The sequence below is a fragment of the Pseudophryne corroboree genome, chromosome 2 (genome assembly GCF_028390025.1).
Source record: "Pseudophryne corroboree isolate aPseCor3 chromosome 2, aPseCor3.hap2, whole genome shotgun sequence".
In the NCBI taxonomy this organism is placed as follows: Eukaryota; Metazoa; Chordata; class Amphibia; order Anura; family Myobatrachidae; genus Pseudophryne; species Pseudophryne corroboree.
The window spans coordinates 73,006,821-73,029,456 of record NC_086445.1 but is presented as its reverse complement, the minus strand read 5'-3'; the positions used below and the strand labels follow the sequence as shown (position 1 = coordinate 73,029,456).

Below are 22,636 nucleotides of genomic sequence, written 5' to 3'. Positions count from 1 at the left end.
CTAGTCACTACCCCCCATTATCACGTAGATACCATGGAAATTCCATCTCTCTGGGTGCGGTTAATGCACTGCGACACGCCCGTTTCTGCCTAGTCACTACCCCCCATTATCACGTAGATACCATGGAAATTCCATCTCTCTGGGTGCGGTTAATGCACTGCGACACGCTCTTGTCTGCCTAGTCACTACCCCCCCATTATCACGTAGATACCATGGAAATTCCATCTCTCTGGGTGCGGTTAATGCACTGCGACACGCCCGTGTCTGCCTAGTCACTACCCCCCATTATCACGTAGATACCATGGAAATTCCATCTCTCTAGGTGCGGTTTGGATCTGCTTCATAGAGCTGTAACCGTCGGGGCACGTGCGCAGACTGGAAGCATCAGCCGCTTGCGTGCAGCGGCGACGACACTACGCACTCCTCTGAATCAGGCAAATAATGAACCAAACATGGGGATCTGAATGCAAGATACTGACTCTGACATTTTAATCTTAACAAAAATAACAGCTCAGTAATGTTCCGCTAGCGACTGATCTTACCTTCTATATCAAACCACAGCGGGATGTTGGACGGCTGCACGGTCACCACACCCACAATCTCTGTAACTTTATCATTCTCCATGACTGTGAAATTGTAGAAGGGTTCATCAAAGGTGAGAGGTGAGGGTGACGGGGTGGGCCGCTTAATCCATTCAATATGGAGACGGGCAGTAGAGGACTTCTGGGGGCGGCCATTATCCACAGCTTTTATCTGTTATTTCAAAAGAAAGATCTCTCTGTTATTTCCCATATGTAGGAATCCTGATCTTAGAGTTTACCTTGGGAAATCTCTATACAGTAGCTTATGTGTCACCCCTTATTAATAGGGAACACGAGTCAAACAAATCTTTTGATTATGGTAAAGATGATTATGATGATGATGATGATGATGATAATAATAATTATAAGAAGAAGAATGCAGTTATACGAATATTTTAATGATGATGATGATAATGTTGATGATAATAACAATAAAAATAATAACATAGTTGCCCACTTTCCGGCTGACACCTCCGGGAAGGAGCAGCCAGCTCGGCACAGTCGTTGACAATGCAGGGGGCGTGGCTTTGCATAGGGGGCAGGGAGAGGGTGTGACTCGGCACAGGAGTCTGTATGAGGGGGCGTGGTCTCGCGGTCACATCATCGTGGCCATGCCCCCTGCTATTCAATGCCAAGATTACTGCGAATTCAGCGCAAATCTCGTCATCAGCTGCCCGGCCCACCCACTACCCTCAGTAAGTGGGCGGTCGGGCTGCGGGTAGCTCTGGGAGACTAGCTAACTCTTCCGAGTGCCTGGGAGCACCACCTAGTTTTCCGGAGCCTCCTGGCCATTCCGGGAGAGTAGGCATGTATGATTAATAATGATGATGATGATGATGATGATGATGATGATGATGATGATGATAATAATAATAATAATAATAAGGTGCTCAGTTATACCAATGTTCTGATAATGATGATGATGATGATAGTGATAAAATAATAATAATAATAATAATATTGTAAGTGTTTTATACACCTATTGTGACTGTATAAAAATAGACTCAATGTTTTGATTTTGATGATGATGATGATGATTAAAAAAATAATAATGTTAAATAAATGTTATACTGTCACTTTCTATGTATAAAGCCATACGTTTATGCATTGTACTTGCAGAGAAACGTAAAAGCTGCATCACGTGAGCATTGGAACCCTACGTGCAGGGAATATTACCCCAAAATTGATAATTACAGTATTTAAGAATCTAACAGTTTCCATAAACTCAATTCTATATAAAAGGTCTAATAAACACATATAAATGGGCAGACAGAACATTAACGGCTTCAATCAAAACACTTCACTCCAAAGGGCTGCAGAATATCTGTTTCTGGTTTGTAGAAGTAAAAACCGTTGAACGCAGCGTAGGGCAGATCTACTGTAAATGGAAGACAAATGCCAAATGCTGCCTCCTGCTGTTCTAGCCTCTCTGGCTCCCGGGGGAATAGGCCGATCACACTTGCAAATGTAAAGTACAAGTAGGTAGTGAAGTGTTCTGATTCTGCATTAGCCTTGTAAATAACCTCTCTACTGTAGCTCACTGTTGAACAACGTGAAATGAATGGATAATGAATTCGTACTGTTAGGATGTCGTAACTCCCCGCTGCAAACTGCTTTCTTGAAGATACCAAGCCGGTTTTAGGGTCAATGAAGAATTTGCCGTCTTCATTTCCATCGACGATGGTGTAGGATATCTCAGCGTTGGGACCTTCGTCCTTGTCCAACGCAAAGGCACGGTATATGGGCTCGCCCCTTTTTTTGCGGTCTCTCTCTGGAAGTTTGATCTGATAAACCTTTTCTGGAAACTGGGGCTTGTTATCGTTTTCATCCAGGACCTGGACCACAACCCAGACGGTGGACTGTTTGGATGATGGGCCGCCGTCACTCACCGTCACCTGTATATAAATGGTTATTTTAGGTAATTGTTTCTCAGTTATGTATCGCAAACTGTACATATGTTCTGTATGGGTTAATTATTTTTCTTAAATAGACAAATAAACAGGTAAGCCAAGAGTCACCGGTAAATATTAGTCATCCACATTACACGGAAGATATACTTGGGACTATTAAGTACAGAATAAACTGGTGACGGGAGAAACCATAAAGGCTGTAGTGTCTAACAACCCAATGCCATAAGTAATAACTTAAGTTTGGACAGCCATTTAGTTCTATAGGCACCACACATTAATGTGCAATATATCTTTCACACCCTCAGCAAACTTCTTGCGGTCCATCAGCCATAGGGTTGTACCAGCCAAACATTGGCACAAAATGGCTGACCACATCAGCACACCAAGTGGGCAGAGATTAAGTACCAACCAATCAGCTCCTAACAGGCTGTGTTTGAAACATGACAATTAGGAACTGATTGGTTGGTACTTTATCTCTCTCCATTTTGTGTGCAGATGTAGTCAGCCATTTTGTACTTTACTGGTAAACTCCTCATGTGGCCAACCAAGCAACCATCCTAAGAATTAAAATCCATGGTTGTAGGGTGGCATTAGGGCTGCCATCAGAAATTGTGGGGCCTGGGACAGACAAAATAGGAAGGACCAGGACAGTTGTGCCCCCAGTACCCCCCATGCACTAGCAGTATTTACTATATATATTTATCAAGGGGCCCAGCCATGCACTCTCTTATCTGTGGCGCCTGGCCACACCCCCTCAGGAGACCAGCCACACCCCTAAACATGGCTCCCTACCACTGCTTTCCCCTGGTGAGCCCTTCATCACCAGTCCGACACTGCAACAGACCCTTCAATAAAGGCATTCTGTCGAATTCTTATCATTCACTCATTACTGCCATACAAATTCCAACCCCTAAACCTGAAATGAGCTAGGCGTCAGGTGGTAGAGGCCTGTTTATTAAGCGGATCCCTATGGAAAATCATTGTGTCTTTTTAACAGAACCCTAATGCAGGAGATATTGCGATATCTCCTGTTTTAGGCAAACTGATGGTGTAGACTGCAGTCCCCAAAATTCTCAATGGGGACTGCAGTCTGGGCCAGTGTCATGCGGTGTCCTATAGTATGCCATCATGGCCCACCCCACCTTGCAGCAGGTAAGCCCTCCTGAAGTGGAACTGCACTCACTCTCTGGAGTTGGGTAGATCCCCTGGAAGATCTCACATCTATGGGGTCTACTTACTAAGCCTTGGGGAGAGATAATGTGGACGGAGATAAAGTACCAGCCAATCAGCTCCTAGCTGCCATGTTACAGGCTCTGTTTGAAAAATGACAGTTAGGAGCTGATTGACTGGTACTTTATCTCTCTCCACTGTATCGTTCTCAAAGGCTTAGCAAATAGACCCCTATGAGTTTCAATAAAGTGCCAAGTGCTAAAAGTGAGAGAGGTGATTATCCAAGGCACCTGAACAGAAAGACGGACTGGGCGAGCAGATGCAGGACTACAGTACAATATGCTTCAATGAGCGCCAGCCTGAGCAGGACAGGTTTATTTACTACTAGCACTTTGTCGCTCAAACAGCCTTTAAACCGATGTCAGGAATTAATCAGAGCCAATTTCCCTGGCATACCTTTTAATGAGCCAAATAGTCTGTAATCACAACAAAGAGAGACTTTCCTTCCGCACAAGACACATTTACTGATCATCTGATTACGTCGTCTCCATAGTCACCAACACCAACTGTCAGTCACTTGTTATATTTAGCCGCTACCAGCCTGTAAGACTAAATGCAATTAGCAGGACGATGATTAGCTCGCAAGGCAGGTAAGGGAGGAGGATCCAATGGAGATCTTACAAAATAAAACGCGTTCCAATAACCTGTAAGACTTGAAAAGACGCATCAGGCATCTATCTCCGTTTCCACTGTCCTGAGCTTTATCAAGTTCTCTGATTTCTTCCTCCTGACAGTCCCTACAGTGAGAATGCCTAGTGAAGCTGTACTGAGATGAGATGGCAGCTTTCCACGCTGTTGAGTCAGGTAATTTTGATTATTACACATTGATTGCTGTGCTGTTTATCAACTCGGCGGCTCAGCAGCATAAAACGCCCTCCCCCTGGATGCTCCGTCTCACAAATGCTATAACCAAAGCACAATTTCACATTGTATCTTCTCCCCTGCTGTAATGTTAGCGCCGGAAAACCCGCTGCAGTTATGGTCTTACGCCTAAACCCGTCAGAACTGCCGAAAATATGTAGTCTTGTCATCGTTATAGTAATGTTAACGGATCTGTACTTTGCAAGTATATCAAAATGTAACAAAATCACTTTCTCTAGATATGGAGAGTGGTAAAGTGGACAGAGATAAACTACCAGTCAATCAGCTCCTAACTGCCATGTTACAGGCCGTGCTTGAAAAATGACAGTTAGAAGCTGATTGTTTGATGAAGCATTTTCAGGGGAGGCTGTTTGACTTCACACGCAGCCACTTAAAAAAAAATTGGTGGAGAACAGAAGGGGCCAACCTCTAATCGATGCGTCTGCAATCACAGTGCGGACGCATCGCGAAGCGGCACCAACACACAGGGGAGGGCTTGGAGTGGTATTAGCATAAAGCCGCATGCGTGACTGCAGCAGAAGATGTACACAGACCGCTCTGTAGCCGACATAGAACCAGGCCCTTTATGTTTTAAAGGGAGAGTGCCTACCACAGAGATACACATATATACACACTCTAGGATTATACTTAAGGCCAGATTTATCAAGCCTTGGAGAGTGATACATTGCAAGGTGATAAAGTACCAACCAATCAGCTCCTAACTGTCATTTTTCAAACACAGACCTGTAACATGGCAGTTAGGGGCTGATTGGCGGGTACTTTATCTCTGTCCACTTTATCTCTCTCTAAGATTTAGTACATACTGTAGACCCTCTCAGTCATAAATTGACATTGGTGCTGTGTGGCAGTAATGCTAAGTAAAACTGAAAGTAGAGTAATAGCGGAAGCTATTATCGAAAATGATTTACTGGCAAGGGCTGTTGAGAGCAGAACGGGGCCCGGGTACTGAAGGGCATGGGCAAATCCAGGAGGTAAACCCATAACTCCCTCTGAAAAAAATAATGCAATGCACCCCTCAGAAACTTACATGGGCCTCTGCCAGACTCCTCCAACAAGACCCAGGCCCGAGTAATCAGCATACCCTCCAACTGGACCTTTTTAGCAGGTACAGTACCTCTTTTTTATGGCCTGTACCCGATTTTGTCTCTCCAAACTTCCAGTGAAAGTATAGGAAACCGGGTGTGACCACGCCCCCTTTACCACATGGTCACGCCCCTTTCCTAATTAGTACCAATTTTTATGTGTAAAATCAATGTTGGAGGGTATGAATCAGTACACCTCCCCTTTCCTCATTGCCCCTGTTCCTGGCTGTCAATATACTGCGACAGTAAGATATGATATTTAACAGGGCACACTTGCAAATCATAGTAAATATGCCCCTTATACAGCAATAACAAATGACCCCACTGCTGCCAAGGATTAATGGGCCCCATAACAGTTAGGTTTAATGGCCCTTTATTGTTGAATAAAAAGGTTTTCTGAAACTTAATGTACTAGGAAACTATTAAGTAGCAGAGTCCGCCGTGCCTGGCTTGTCTCATTCTGAGAGAGCTTTCCAAGAGAGCTGGTCTGGGATAAACAAGTCAGCTACTGAGGTCATACCCAGCCTGACAGCCAGATGCGAGTTATGACAGTATCAGGAGATGACACTCTGCTCCCTTTCTCTCAAATAAATATAGAACAATCCCCTCAACCACAAGACCTTGAAGCCCTGAACACTGAGTTCCACCTCTGATCCAGTCATGGAATCCGTGAACAAGTTAAATAAATGTACACATTTTGCAAAAGTGGATAAACTGCTGCTTGCAGCAAACCAGTAATATACAGGCTATTGGCTGCACAGTAACCACTAATAGTATTTCTGCTGATGGAATATTGAAGACACATTAAAGCACTGCGACACCCCAAATTTGAAATATGCTTATTGATCAGTATAACCTCCCCAAGACGATTGCTGGCAGCCCCAGGCCCTCACATGCAGCATCAGCTGGATTTCCACCATGGCCCTAACTGTGTGGAGTTTGTATTCTCTCCCTGTGCTTGCGTGGGTTTCCTCTGGGTACTCCAGTTTCCTCCCACAATCCAAAAATATACTGGCAGGTTAATTGGCTCCTGTCAAAAATTAACCCCAGTGTGAATGTGTGTGCGTGTACATGTGACAGGGAATATAGAGTGTAAGCTCTACTGGAGCAGGGACTGAAGTGAATGGGCAAATATTCTCTGTACAGCGCTGCGGAATATGTGTGAGCTATACAAATAGCTGGTAAAAAAAAAAAATGCTGACAAAGGTGTAAGAAAAAGGTTTTGATTATGACCTATTAATTAATAGACCCACCCAGTAAGTCTGTGTGTCTGTCACTCGCTCCCTGCTGGCTAAGACAGAGAAGTACCTGACTCATAACGTGGTAGCCTGCTGCAAATGGGTGGGAGGGTGAGTTTTTCACACCACACCATGGGATAGATTCCGGCGCTTGGGATGTCGGCAGTCAGAATACCGACAGTGGCATCAAGAGAGACAAGAGACATGACCGCTATAGGGGCATGGCTACCTGTTGTAGTGTAAGTTCCTGTAGTGCGTGCTGCTGCGGGGAGTGGTCACAGCATCGTGGAGGCAGTGTGGTTGCATCTCCCCTGTTCTACCAGACCTCTCTCCCGTCTCTCGGCACCCTTGCTGTATATCTGCCAAACTATAACTGCTTAAGGGCTCTTAAACATTTGGATGTACAGTACTGTCAGTCACTTCTATGACACGCCTCTCAGGCAGTACACACCCACTATAACGCCGTGCTCATAGGTGTTGTTATCACAATCTGCCTGAAAAGTTTACTTTAAAAGTACCGTAGGCAGGTGTGGCACATGTACAGATACGCATTCTGACGTGACGTGCACCTATCTTTGTCACCTGTGTCATTATAAGTCACATGTATCTATAGGAAGTACTGTAGGGACCAATAATGCACCTAACTGGATAAAGGGAAGCACAGTAGGAGAGTACATACCTCCCAACTGTCCCAATTTTCGCGGGACAGTCTAGTTTTTATGAGACTGTCCCACCCGCGGGCCGCAGTGTCCGCGGAGGTTAGGGGGGGTGAGGGGCAGTTGGGAGGCTCTTGTCACCCGCTGCTCTGCCAGCAATGAATAGACGGTGTGCGCACAGCGTCTATTCACAGGAGACAGAGGGAGTGGGGGCATGACCAGTAGTGCACAGAGCGCTGGCCATGCTCCCACAGTGGCAGATAACGGGGGGAGTGGCTCGCGGCACTCCCGTAAAGCCATGCCCCTTTTTCTATAGACCACACCCCTTTTCAGTTGCTCATGGCTTCGCTTTGTCATCTCCCGATGTTGGGAGGTATGGGAGAGGACACAACCTGCTTTGCAATGTAAAATGTTTCCCAGTTAAATATGTAGAAAGTAGTGTACGTTCTGGATGTCAGTGACCCTTGGAAAGTCCCACGGGGTGTTTTTAGGGTGTAAGAGAATCTATAAGTTACTGAATGTTTTCCTATTAGTTAGTGATTTAGGGGGACATTTACTATGCAGTGATAAGAGCGGAAAAGTGAGCCAGTGGAGAAGTTGCCCCATCAACCAATCAGCAGCTCTGTCTCATTTTATAGTATGCAAATTATAGATGTTACTTCAGTGCTGATTGGTTGCCATGGGAACTTCTCCACTGGCTCACTTCTCTACTCTTATCACTGCTTAGTAAATGTCCCCCTTAACCAGTGGCAGGCAGCTCTCATCACATTTAATATTCTGATTTATTTAGTTCAACTAGTCTGTGGTGAAATGTCACTTTAGTTTTGCAGTCTGGTAGTGTAATTGGCTCGCTGTTGTTTTCATTCATTCCAGGGCCATATGGTATACCCGGTGAGTACAAATCTGCTAATGATTATACAACGTGTATATTACTAACCATGGGATTAGGGAAATATAATTATGAATTGCATTGCTCGGGGGAAAAGTAATTATATTGAAATTGTGTACTTCTAGGTAGTGGGCAGAAACTGATTATCAGGTTTATTCCTGCTATTAAACGCCAGCATTCCTATTGTAAATCTACGTTCTGCAGCACAGCTAAAATGCAGTGTTATGCACAAATCTAACTCCACGTTTTTACGTGCGGCAGTGAAATATTGGTGCACTTTACATTTTGCTGTGTAATCGATAATCCTCTTTTCTAAGGGTTGGGAATGGAATCCCGGTAGTCGGGATAGTAACTACGTCACTTTTCTAAGATATAAAAAGGATCTGCATTTGCCACCGACAAAACCAGAGGCGTATTCTGCAATTTTTACCGATGTACTCATTGTTGGACTGTGGCATGAAGGATCCACCAGCGTAATGCATTGAAGGGGCCCAAGAGTGTGCGGCAGGGCTGCCACCAGAAATTGTGGGGCCTGAGACTGACAAAATAGACAGGGCCCCCCCTCCCCCCCAAAAAAAATCTGCCGCACTGCTCCACCTCTATGTGATGTCAAACATTGTGAAGTTACATATAGGTGTGGAGTTTGTATATTCTCCCCGTGCTTGCATGGGTTTCCTCCAGGTACTCCGGTTTCCTCCCACAATCCAAAAATATACTGGTAGGTCAATTGGATCCCAACAAAATGAACCCTAATGTGAATGTGTGTGCGTGTGCATGTGGTAGGGAATATAGATTGTAAGCTCCACTGGGGCAGGAACTGATGTGAATGGTTGCGGAATATGTGTGCGCTATATAAATAACTGGTAATAATAAATAAATAAATAATTTTAAAAAGTTGGCACCTATTTTGGGAAATTCAATTTAAAAATCCTAATTTGTAGGAAATGGAATTAGCCTTTGGAAGCATCTGTGACTGTGCCTCTTTACATAACTACACTAAACAGGTCTTTATGTCGAACCACAATAAAGTGCCACTTCTCTGATTCATTACAGGGTGTCTGTGTGCCGCCCAGCTCACCACATCCGACCGCTCTTTATGAAAGCAGACTGGGACTGGCGAATTACAGGTTGCCTCTTTTCAGGGGAATGTCTTACACGTGAATATAACACCACCAATTTCTAACTATTCATCCTTTTTTTTTTTTTTTTTTAGTTCAATTTTCGATATCAGCAGGAGCTAAATACCTTCTCTCTGCCTTATTTTAATTATCCTGATTGCGTCTCAGCATTTAAAGCAGATGGTCCCAATTTACCCAATCACGGGAGCTCTTTATTCGGAAGCAGTGGCAAGCCGCTAAGATAGTATATTACATGTTACAGCACTGTGATTGTTACGGGAGAATAGTACATTGCGGGCAGGTGTGGGGACTCGCCGTTATAGTGTGAGCTCATTTCACCATAAATCCTTTCAAAACGCAACACTGTGCGGAGCCTGCTGTGCCAGATTGTGTGTAACATCATCTGTATTTAGCTCAATGTACATTTTATTGTATCAAATGTAAAAAAAAATCAAGGAGAAAAGAAATGTAATAGAACGTTTTTATAAAAATCACTTATCTAAAACAATGTGAACTTATTTTTTTTGAGGGGTGGTGACTATGGTACATAGGCCCTCATTCCGAGTCGTTCGCTCGGTATATTTCATCGCATCGCAGTGAAATTCCGCTTAGTACGCATGCGCAATATTCGCACTGCGACTGCGCCAAGTAATTTAACAATGAAGATAGTATTTTTACTCACGGCTTTTTCTTCGCTCCGGCGATCGTAATGTGATTGACAGGAAATGGGTGTTACTGGGCGGAAACACGGCGTTTCAGGGGCGTGTGGTTAAAAACGCTACCGTTTCCGGAAAAAACGCAGGAGTGGCCGGAGAAACGGAGGAGTGTCTGGGCGAACGCTGGGTGTGTTTATGACGTCAAACCAGTAACGACAAGCACTGAACTGATCGCAGATGCCGAGTAAGTCTGAAGCTACTCTGAAACTGCTAAGTAGTTTGTAATCGCAATATTGCGAATACATCGGTCGCAATTTTAAGAAGCTAAGATTCACTCCCAGTAGGCGGCGGCTTAGCGTGTGTAACTCTGCTAAAATCGCCTTGCGAGCGATCAACTCGGAATGAGGGCCATATTTATTACAATATAAGTCTGTCCCTCTATATTAAGGTTTACATTGATCTAAGGTCGATTTTTGTTGATTTGATAGCTTTGCACAATTTCCCATCGATTTTGCAAATCAAAGATTTACTGAAGACAAAATCGACAGCGAATCACAAGTCTTAATGGGCAGGATGTACTAAGCGGAAAATGCGGTAAACCCCCTGTTTACCGCATTTTCCTGATGTACTATCCCCCGGCCGCCAGGTCAGCGCCGCGGCGGGGTTCGCCAGCTTTAGCTGGCGATAGTCCATAGAAGCCTATGGGCTTCTCTCCACGGCGCTGTGTGAGGGATCCGATCCCTCACCTTTTCCCTACCCTAACCCTCCCTTGGGGGTGCCTAACCCTAACCCTCCCCTGTGGTGCCTAACCCTAACCCTCCCCTGTGGTGCCTAACCCTAACCCTCTCCGGTGGGGTCTAACCCTAACCCTCCCCGGTGGTGCCTAACCCTAACCCTCCCCGGTGGGGCCTAACCCTAACCCTCCCCGATGGGGCCTAACCCTAAACCTCCCCGATAGTGCCTAACCCTAACCCTCCCCCATGGGGCCTTACCCTAACACTCCCCGATGGGGCCTAACCCTAACCCTCCCCGATGGGGCCTAACCCTAACCCTCCCCGATGGGGCCTAACCCTCCCCGATAGTGCCTAACCCTAACCCTCCCCGATGGGGCCTGACCCTAACCCTCCCCCATGGGGCCTAACCCTCCCCGATGGGGCCTAACCCTAACCCTCCCCGATGGGGCCTAACCCTAACCCTCCCCGATGGGGCCTAACCCTCCCCGATAGTGCCTAACCCTAACCCTCCCCGATGGGGCCTAACCCTCCCCGATGGTACCTAACCCTAACCCTCCCCGATGGGGCCTAACCCTCCCGATAGGGCCTAACCCTAACCCTCCCCGATGGTGCCTAACCCTAAACCTCCCCGATGGGGCCTAACCCTCCCCGATAGTGCCTAACCCTCCCCGATGGGGCCTAACCCTCCCCGATGGTACCTAACCCTAACCCTCCCCGATGGGGCCTAACCCTCCCGATAGGGCCTAACCCTCCCCGATGGTGCCTAACCCTAACCTTCCCCGCTTGGTGCCTAATCCTAACCCTCCCTTCCCCACTACCTAAACCTAACCCTCCCCGCTAGGTACCTAACCCTAACCTCCCCCTCTAAGTGCCTAACCCTCCCTCTGAGGTACCTAACCCTAACCTTTCCGTCCCTGCTCCCTAACCCCCCTTCTGCTGCCTAAACCTCGCCCCCCGCTGTGAGGACGATTAGTATGCTGGCTGTTGGCACTGTGACACCGGCATCCCGACTGGCGTTGGTATGTAGACATCGGCATTGCGTCCTCCTTCGGGATCCCGGCGTCAGTATATTGACCGCCGGGATCCCATCCTTCGGTAAGCCAACTGCTTCCCACTGAGATATAAGCAATTTGTTGATGCATTCTCATGTATACTGATCCATCCCTTTCTGTGATAGCTAATTGTCAATGTACCATCACCTACAGTGGAGGCAACAACCCTGTGGCCTGGACCATAGTCCCGAGAATGCATCTTATCAATTCACTATGGGGTGACCAATCAGAATGAGGAATGTCTGTGACTGAAGTCCTCCCTATAGATGAACCTCAGGCTCCCAAGACTCTGGGTTAAAAACGTATTAGCTCATAATGGTAATGCAGCTTTAGTTCGTAACATCATTTAGGCACTGATTTATGAGGCACCCAGTACCTCATACCTCAGTGTTGTTGCTAATGAATAGGAAACATGTTGGTTAAATCCAGAAAACAGCTGCCTCCGATGTGTGCCGAAACCAGTCCACTTTAACAACGTATATATTTTGTGTGTAGTTTGAATCCAACATTGTGATCTCTACAGATGGAGCCCTCCTCATCTATCCCTTTAATAGGATTAATTGAGCCAGGGCAGTCGGACATAGGGGGTCATTTCGACCCGATCGCACGCTGTGCTTCTTCGCAGCCGTGCGATTGGGTCGGAACTGTGCATGCGCGGTGGCCGCATTGCTCAGGTGCGTCGCTAAAGAAGATTGACAGGAGGATTGCGGAACCGGGCATCAACTCACCGTTTTCTGGGCGTGGAGATCCAAACGCAGGCGTGTCGAGGCGTTTGGAGGGCGGATGTCTGACGTCAATTCCGGGACCTGCAACGCTGGATTCATCGCACAGGGTAAGTAACTATTACCCTGGTCTTGTTCTACACAAAACTTTTTTTGCATAGCAGGGCTGCACAAGCGTTTCCAGCCCTGCTATGCAAAAATACACTCCCCCATAGGCGGCGTCTAGTTGATCGCACGGGCAGCAAAATGTTGCAGTGTGCGATCAACTCGGAATGACCCCCTTAATCCCCTGCTGTAATGACTTAATCCTCTGCTGTAATGACTTAATCCCCTGCTGTATTGTTCTCTCTGTATTGTATTGCAGCTGAGAACAATAGATGAAAGGCTTATGCTAATAAGCCTTGGTGCACCTAGGCGCCGCAGAGATGCCTAGATGAGCGAGGCTCCATCAGTATGAGACAGAAAACCTTCCACTCCCTGCGATCTGTAAAATGTTATTTTTCTGCCCATTTCTGTCCTGACATTCACGCTGTGATTTCCAGATGCAGTGTATCAATGACAAATGAATGACGATCAAAATCGTGAATATAACAATCGAACTGTGTTACCAGGTTGTGGGCGGGATTTACTATAAGCCATCGCCGCCTCTCGACGCCTACCGCAGCGATACTAATCGCATATGTACTAACATATGCAATTAGTATCGCAATGCGGTATAGGAGGCCCCCCGCGATGATGTCTGCCGGGGTCTGCGGGGGTCAGCGGGGGTCTCCGTCACCTCCCAGACTCGGGAGGTGACGTGTGCAGGGAGTCCCCGGGCTCCTCCTCATCCCCCCTGCAGCCGGAAGGAGACAAGGCTGTGATGCGGGGGAGAAGGAGGAGGGGGGCCGCACCAGCAGCAACTCAGGTATGCCGGGGGGGAAGGGGGAGTCGTCGTGAGCGGCGCGGGGAGGCGGCGGGATGCGGCGTGGGGCGGCGGCGGTAAGAATCCCATAGGCTTCTATAGGATATCGCCATAAAAAGATGGTGATACCCTATGAGGCGAAAACGCGGCGGTCGTGAGTTAGTACATATGAAAATGTGGTAGAACGGGGGTTTTACCGCATTTTCCCTTTAGTAAATCCCGCCCTGTACCACAAACTGGGCTTGAGAACACATGGAAATCGCTCGCAGGGAAATCAAAGTTAAAAGAGGCAAAAACTTTGTGCCCTCCGTTCTAGTAAAAGACAAAGTATGACTACCGGTATGGGGGCGCTCCGGAGGTGTGTGACAACAGTAGGGAGTAAATCGGACATGACTGGGGGAAGACGGAAGAGATGTTCCTGACACAGATCAGATATAATGGTGCCCTAAGGTCTGGTAACAATAATTATATGAGCTACTGTATAACATTCTCCAACAACACAGGAACGTTTTTACACATTTTTGACCTTATCATTTAATGTATGAAAGTAACAATGACACAAACAACACACGGAACTGGCTAGGTGCTAAACGGGCTGTCAGCTCAGGTGGGTGCAATAAAGGATTTCCCCCAACGGATTAGGGAAAAAGCAAAAATATTCCGCTTTTGCGCAGCCAAAGCATCTTGAAATGTGAAAGGGGGATAGGCTTTTAAGGAGACGGCTGCAGGGTGCCAGTGTTCAGACCGGTCCTCCGGCAGTCTTAACAGCTACCAACACTGCAGACTTCTCCTTGCACCCCACAGAGGTGAGCAGGAAAATCTGAGCTGTTAGGGCACTATAAGTAGTGTGTGTTCCCGCACATCATGGCTGCACATCACCACTTACTGAATTGCCTCTTGAGGGCTAGTGAAGAGACACGATGAAACCTCACTACTAACTGAAGTGCCCTCATCCCCTCTTATGGAAAACACAGTATAATGGGATTTATACTACTCCTGACTTCAAACATTAAGAGGTCTATGTACTTACCCGTGGAGAGTGACATAGTGGTCGGAGATAAAGTACCTGCCAAACAACCAGCCCCTAAATGGGTGTGGTTCATCAAATCGACAGTGTCTAGGTCGACAATGTTTAGGTCGACCACTATAGGTCGACAGTCACTAGGTCGACATGGATGGAAGGTCGACAGGGTTTCTAGGTCGACACGTGCTAGGTCGACAGGTCTAAAGGTCGACATGAGGATTTTTTTTTGTGTGTGTCGTTTTCCATCCATGTCGACCTAGTGACTGTCGAACTATAGTGGTCGACCTAAACATTGTCGACCTAGACATTGTCGATCTTCAGACCGGATCCCCCCCTAAATGTAATTCTTCAAACAGGCTGTAACATGACAGTTAGGAGCTGATTGGTTGGTACTTTATCTCCATCCACTTTATCTCTCTCTGAAGCTTAGTACATAGGCTCCTAGGTTTCCTACAACTCGTGAAATAATTATAGCGGTCACTTACAGTGAAATCAGATATTTTGGCCTATCAACTCACCAGTATATACAGAAGTGATCACGGTCAGCTTGGCCGGGATGCGCTCGCACAGGTGAATGCATTGTGGCAGTGGCTCTTCACACCAACTCACGACTAGGGTCCATACGTACCAATGCATTCCCTATGGAAGCAGGGGTGTACACACGTGCCCACTTATACAGCCGCGGGCACACTATTCATGGCAAATGACCCACGATTGCGATTAATCGTGGGTCGGATGACCGTGATCACATCTGTATCCCAACTGTCCCTATTTAGGCGGGGCAGTCCCAATTTGAGGGCACTGTCCAGTCACTCGAAAAAATGCATATGGGTTGAGGGCCAGCCTGGAGCTAGAGAAGCAATGGGCCGGCCCCAGGGGATGTGGCCACGCCCCTTCATGTCATGACCACGCCCTCCTCCACTATCTATTCCGATCCAAGGACCAGCAAAGTTGATAGGCATGCAGCGGTAGAGGCATCACTGTGGGGATTAATAACACTTATATAGATTATAGCTTCAGTCTACACTGTGTGGGGGAACTATGGGCCTAATTCAGACCTGATCACTGCAGTGCTGGGCATTTTCGCACAGCAGCCGATCAGGTCTGAACTGCGCATGTGTCGGCGCCTCAGTGCGCCGGCGCATGCCAGACAGCCGATGGCCATCTCAGCCCTGCAATCTCCTCTGCCTGATTGACAGGCAGAGGCTTTTGCTGGGTGGGAGGGGGCAGACCGGCGGCGTTTGGCTGCCATTTTAGGGGCACAGTCAGGGCAGTCTTTAGAATGACAGTAAGAATCTGATTGGTTGCTTTGGAGAACTTCTCCACTTTATCTCTCTCCAAGGCTTGATAAGTCTCCCCCTAGAATAGCTACTCTTTCATCTCATCGAGCACATTAGGATTTATTCTTATCTTTTTTTAGATGCTCACATTGCAGAATGAGCCGTAAGCAATACATATGCCATGCGTGTATTAATCTGAGCTGTAAGGAACACTAATGTCTTTTGTTTGCCAAGTCTCACGGTATAAACTGACAGGATTATTATAAAATGTCAAAAGTGCTTATATCATATTCTGCAAAACACAGATTCCGCTTCTTGGATCTTAAAATATAAGTTGGGCTTTATTCCATGTGCGTTTTCTCCAACCACCATTCACGGATTTATTAGCAAGAGATAAAGAGGATCAGGGTCTGTTCTCACCTCTGGTGTCCTATATATCTACACCTAATGGTGCCCATACACTTGTGCGATGCCCCGCGACGCGACATCGGGGGACATCGCACCGGCAGTTCAGGTGCGATGAAATCGCACCTGAACTGCCAAAGTGATTACCATGCTTTCATGCGATTGATCGCATGGTAATCACGTGATGGGCACGTCACCGCCGAGTGGGAGCGGCGGGTGCCCATCGCACATCGCAGTGCGATATATAGCATGTGTTTTAAAAAACACATGCGACCGCAGTGCGATTCAATAAATATTAAGTGCAGCACAAACTATCTTGAGACGTGAGATTCGACCGGCGTGCCCGCGCATCGCGTCGAAAGGTACCTAAATGTGCTTACAATCCTTCAATTTCTCTCAAAGACGTGGTCGAAATCGAAGGTTAGCACCGATTATCTCTCTATGGGCACCATAACTGCAACGCACCAAGAAAGCTATTCTACTTAAGCACTGACAGAAATGTATCAAATGCACAGTAATAAGCTTTACTGACAAATGCGGGGGCAAATAAATAATCCTTTCTGGAAGATAAAGTTACACAAGGGGCAATTAGCCCACTGAGACTCCTGCACTATCCATGAGGTTCGGAATCCTGGTAGTTCTGATAGGTTAATGAGGAAGTCTGCAGTTCTTCTGGAAAGTAGGAGTAGTGGGCGCGAACAAAACCACAATGACATTATTCGCATCATCACTGCCCGCGCACCCACCACTTTGTGATGATGCTATTCGCACTGTGGATTGATGGGTGGGACATGATGCATGGTGGGTGGGTTGTTATTATGCAAATCATGCAACTCTTCTATAGAGGAGGCCTTGCCCATAGCAGCCAATCAGATTCAATATTCTGTACAGGGGCAGAAATGGTTCTTAGCAGAACATGCAGAGCCATATGTGGTACCCAGTCTAATATGCAGAAACATGCAAGGTGCCCTGTCTAATAAGCAGCCCTATATATAGTGCCCAGTCTAATATGCAGAGCCATACATGATGCCAGTCTAATATGCAGAGCCATACATGGTGCCAGTCTAATATGCAGAGCCATACATGGTGCCGGTCTAATATGCAGAGCCAAAGATGGTGCCTAGTATAATATGCAGAGCCATACATGGTACCCAGTCTAATATGCAGAGCTATACATGGTGCCCAGTCTAATATGCAGAGCTATACATAGTGCCCAGTTTAATAAGCAGAGCCATACATGGTGCCCAGTATAATATTCAGAGCCATATATGGTGCCCAGTATAATATTCAGAGCTATACGAGGCACCCAGTCTAATATGCAGAGCCATACATGGTGCCCAGTCTAATAGGCAGAGCCATACATGGTGCCCAATCTAATAGGCAGAGCCATACATGGTGCCCAGTCTAATAGGTAGAGCCATATATGGTGCTCAGTCTAATAGGCAGAGCCATACACAGTGCCCAGTCTAATATGCAGAGCCATACACGGTGCCAGTCAAATATGCAGAGCCATACATGGTGCCCAGTCTAATAGGCAGAGCCATACATGGTGCCAGTCTAATATGCAGAGCCATACATGGTGACCAGTCTAATATGCAGAGCCATACATGGTGACCAGTCTAATATGCAGAGCCATACATGGTGCCAGTCTAATATGCAGAGCCATACATGGTGCCAGTCTAAAATGCAGAGCTAAACATGGTGCCTAGTATAATATGCAGAGCCATACATGGTACCCAGTCTAATATGCAGAGCTATACATGGTGCCCAGTCTAATATGCAGAGCTATACATGGTGCCCAGTCTAATAAGCAGAGCCATACATGGTGCCCAGTTTAATATGCAGAGCCATACATGGTGCCAGTCAAATATGCAGAGCCATACATGGTGCCCAATCTAATAAGCAGAGCCAAACATGGTGCCTAGTATAATATGCAGAGCCATACACGGTGCCCGGTCAAATATGCAGAGTCATACATTGTGCCCAGTCTACTATACAGAGCGATACATGGTACCAGTCTAATATGCAGAGCCATACATGGTGCCAGTCTAATATGCAGAGCCAAACATGGTGCCTAGTATAATATGCAGAGCCATACATGGTACCCAGTCTAATATGCAGAGCTATACATGGTGCTCAGTCTAATATGCAGAGCCATATATAGTAACATAGTATTTGAGGTTGAATAGAGGCAAATTGCCCATCGTGTTCAACCTGTTTTTAGTTGTGATGATTCTACATACTTGCTGAATAATATTTTATGACTAGTTAGCTACTATAACTCACGTTACCCCCTGGATAAACCACATTGATATTTTAAGTATTATAACCTTGGATAGCTTTTTCATTCAGAAATTTTTCCATTCCTTTTTTAAATCCAATTACAGAGTCCGCCATTACCACCTTCCCTGGAAGGGAATTCCACATCCTGATTGCCCTAACAGTGAAGAACCCTTTCCTCCGTTGCGTTCGGAACTTTCTCTCCTCCAGTCGCAGCGAGTGCCCACGTGTCCTAAACTGTGTTCTTTTAATAAATAATTCCTCTGATAACTCTTTGTGATGTCCCTTTACATATTTGAAGATATTAATAATATCTCCTCTTAGGCGCCTCTTTTCTAGTGTATACATATTCAGCCTAGTAAGTCTTTCCTTATAGTCCAGTCCTTCTAGGCCATTAATCAATTTAGTAGCTCGCCTTTGAACACTTTCGAGTTCACTGATGTCTTTTTTATACAATGGTGCCCAAAACTGAACACAATATTCTAGGTGTGGACGTACCAATGCCTTATACAGCGGCATGATTACATCCGAGTCCCTTGTCTCAATTCCCCTTTTTATGAACGCTAGCACCTTACTTGCCTTCTTTACTGCGTTTTGACATTGTGTATGGTTATTAAGCCTATTATCAATGAATACCCCCAAATCTTTTTCCAACTCTGTTTCCCCTAGGCGTTCCCCATTTAATATGTAGGATGCAAGTTTGTTTTTAGTCCCAAAATGCATAACCTTGCATTTGTCTGTATTGAACCTCATTTTCCATTTAGACACCCAGAGTTCAAGTTTAGATAGATCATTCTGCAAGGACTCCACATCCAATTCTGAATTAATTACCTTACACAGTTTAGTATCATCTGCAAAGATTGACACTGTGCTTTCCAGGCCTATTTCTAGGTCATTGATAAATATGTTGAACAGTAGTGGTCCGAGTACGGACCCTTGTGGTATTCCGCTGACTACTGGGGACCAGGTTGAGGACTTCCCGTTGACCACTACTCGCTGTACCCTGCTATCCAACCAGCTGCTTATCCATGTGCAAATAGTTTTTCGTAGGCCAAGCTCCTTTAATTTGATCATCAGTCTCCTGTGAGGAACTGTATCGAAGGCTTTTGCAAAATCTAGGAAGACCACATCCACTGCTTTTCCTTGGTCAAGATTATTGTTCACTTCCTCGTAGAAGCTAATTAAGTTAGTCTGACATGACCTGTCCCTCACAAACCCATGCTTGTTCTTGCTAATAATCCTAGCGGACTGTAGATACTCCTGTATGCCGTCCCTCAGAATTCCTTCCAATATTTTCCCCACTATAGATGTTAAACTAACTGGTCTCTAGTTTCCCAGAAGATTTTTGGATCCCTTTTTAAATAATGGCACTACCTCAGCTATACGCCAATCCTTCGGTACCATGCCTGATCTAATTGAACTATTGAAAATCAAGTATAGCGGCCGTGCTAGTTGTGAACTAAGCTCCATAAGAACCCTCGGATGAAGTCCATCAGGACCAGGTGATTTATTCATCTTAATTTTGCTTAGTCTCTCCCGGACTACTTCTTCGCTTAAACAAGTATCTAACCATGAATCATTACTGTCACAATTGTTATGTTCTACTCCCACCATCAGTTCTTCACTGGTGAATACTGATGAAAAGAATTTGTTCAGTATTTTCGCTTTTATTTCGTCATCATTTATCAATTCTCCTAATTCATCTTTTAATGGACCTATATTCTCCTTTTTTAACCTTTTACCGTTTATGTATTTAAAAACATTTTAGGATTGGTTTTACTCTCTATAGCGATTTGCTTTTCATTTTCCATTTTAGCTGCTCTTATTGCTTTTTTGCATTTCTTATTACACTCCTTATAATACTTGAAAGACTCCTCCTTTCCATTAGATTTAAATGCTTTGAAAGCCCGCTTTTTTTTTATCCATTTCTGCCTTAACCTTCTTGCTAAGCCACATTGGTTTGAGTTTAATACTCCTATGGTGCCCAGTATAATATTCAGAGCCATACGAGGCACCCAGTCTAATATGCAGAGCCATAGATGGTGCCCAATCTAATAAGTAGAGCCATACATGGTGCCCAGTCTAATATGCAGATCCATACATGGTGCCCAGTCTAATATGCAGAGCCATACATGGTGCCCAGTCTAATATGCAGAGCCATACATGGTGCCCAATCTAATAAGAAGAACCATACATGGTGCCCAGTCTAATATGCAGAGCCATACATGGTGCCCAGTCTAATAGGCAGAGCCATACATGGTGCCCAGTCTAATAGGCAGAGCCATACACGGTGCCCAATCTAATAATCAGAGCCATACACGGTGCCCAGCCTAATACGCAGAGACATACACGGTGCCCAGTCAAATATGCAGAGCCATACATGATGCCCAGTCTAATATGCAGAGCCATACATGGTGCCCAATCTAATAGGCAGAGCCATACATGGTACCCAATCTAATAAGCAGAGCCAAACATGGTGCCCAGTCTAATATGCAGAGCCATACACGGTGCCCGGTCAAAAATGCAGAGCCATACATGGTGCCCAATCTAATGGGCAGAGCCATACATGGTGCCCAGCCTAATATACAGAACCATACATGGTGCCCAGTCTAATATGCAGAGCCATACACGGTGCCCAAGCAAATATGCAGAGCCATACATGGTGCCCAGTCGAATATGCAGAGCCATACATGGTGCCCAATCTAATATGCAGAGCCAAACATGGTGCCTAGTATAATATGCAGAGCCATACATGGTGCCCAGTCTAATATGCAGAGACATACATGGTGCCCAGTCTCATATGCAAAGCAATACATGGTGCCCAGTCTAATATGCAGAGCCATACATGGTGCCCAGTCTAATATGCAGAGCCATACATGGTGCCCAGTCTAATATGCAGAGCCATACATGGTGCCCAATCTAATAGTCAGAGCCATACATGGTGCCCAGTCTAATATGCAGAGACATACATGGTGCCCAGTCTTATATGCAAAGCAATACATGGTGCCCAGTCTAATAGGCAGAGCCATACATGGTGCCCAGTCTAATATGCAGAGTCATACATGGTGCCCAGTCTAATATGCAGAGTCATACATGGTGCACAGTGTAATAAGTAGAGTCAAACATGGTTCCAGTCTTAATCTCAGATACCTTATCTGTTACCCAGTTTAATATGCAGAGCGCTCCTACAGCTTTATACATGTATTTTAGCAGAGACACTAAAACAGCAGCACTCCCCATAACCACCACATACCCAGCTGCCATGCCAGTGACAGTAAAACAGAGCACAAGTCATCAACTGCATCTGCCACCTGCTGCCTGTATCTACAACAGATGATCGGAGATAATCGTAGTTGTTGGGGGGTCATATGTGCGGGTTTCTCCTAGACCATCCATCATTTCTGAAATCCGGAACAGAACAACAGGAGCTCTTTCATAGCAGGGGTACAGGTGTCAGGGCTCAATGTTACCCCAAAATCCTTGCCTGACTTGCCCTGGGCACTAGGGCGGGGTCGTTAAAATAGCATGAGCAGGGCCCAAACCATCTGGCAAAAACGGAAAAAAACAGGACACAAGATTTTGGAATAAAAATAAATAAATAAAACCAGATTATTCTTTTTTTATTCCATTGGGTCCAAAGATCAACTTTAATAATTACTGTAATGTCTGCGGAGAAATTTCTGCTTCACTTTCTGCTGACCTAATAACCCTTGAGGCCCGTTTTAAATGTATTGAGATAATCCAATCAAAAGCAGAGCCACTGTTCCGAATACTGGCTGGCTAAATCCACCACTGACTGTCAGTACCAATAACCGTCATGTGCTATCCTGAAAACCCGTCTACATTCTCCTAGCCCTGGACACAACATTAACTTTCCTCAGCTGTCCTGCAATAGATAAAGCAATAACGTTTAGCTTCAGTAAATCTTAAAAAACAACAAATGTAGATGGCACACACAGCCCCATCCCGTGCTCCTGCTCTGTAATCAGCCTG

At 45.8% G+C, this 22,636-nt stretch overlaps 1 protein-coding gene across 6 annotated transcripts in view; it reads right to left on the bottom strand.

Annotated features, from left to right (window-relative positions):
- The window catches only part of FAT3 (FAT atypical cadherin 3), a 781,930-nt gene that overhangs the window by 274,855 nt on the left and 484,439 nt on the right, over positions 1-22,636 (bottom strand). For all 6 annotated transcript variants that reach the window (XM_063951418.1, XM_063951420.1, XM_063951422.1 and 3 more), the window contains 2 exons: positions 2,162-2,476; positions 543-753 (listed from right to left, as the gene is read on the bottom strand). In XM_063951418.1, coding sequence (XP_063807488.1) covers positions 543-753; positions 2,162-2,476 — 526 coding nt within the window. The remainder of the gene's footprint in view (positions 1-542; positions 754-2,161; positions 2,477-22,636) is intronic.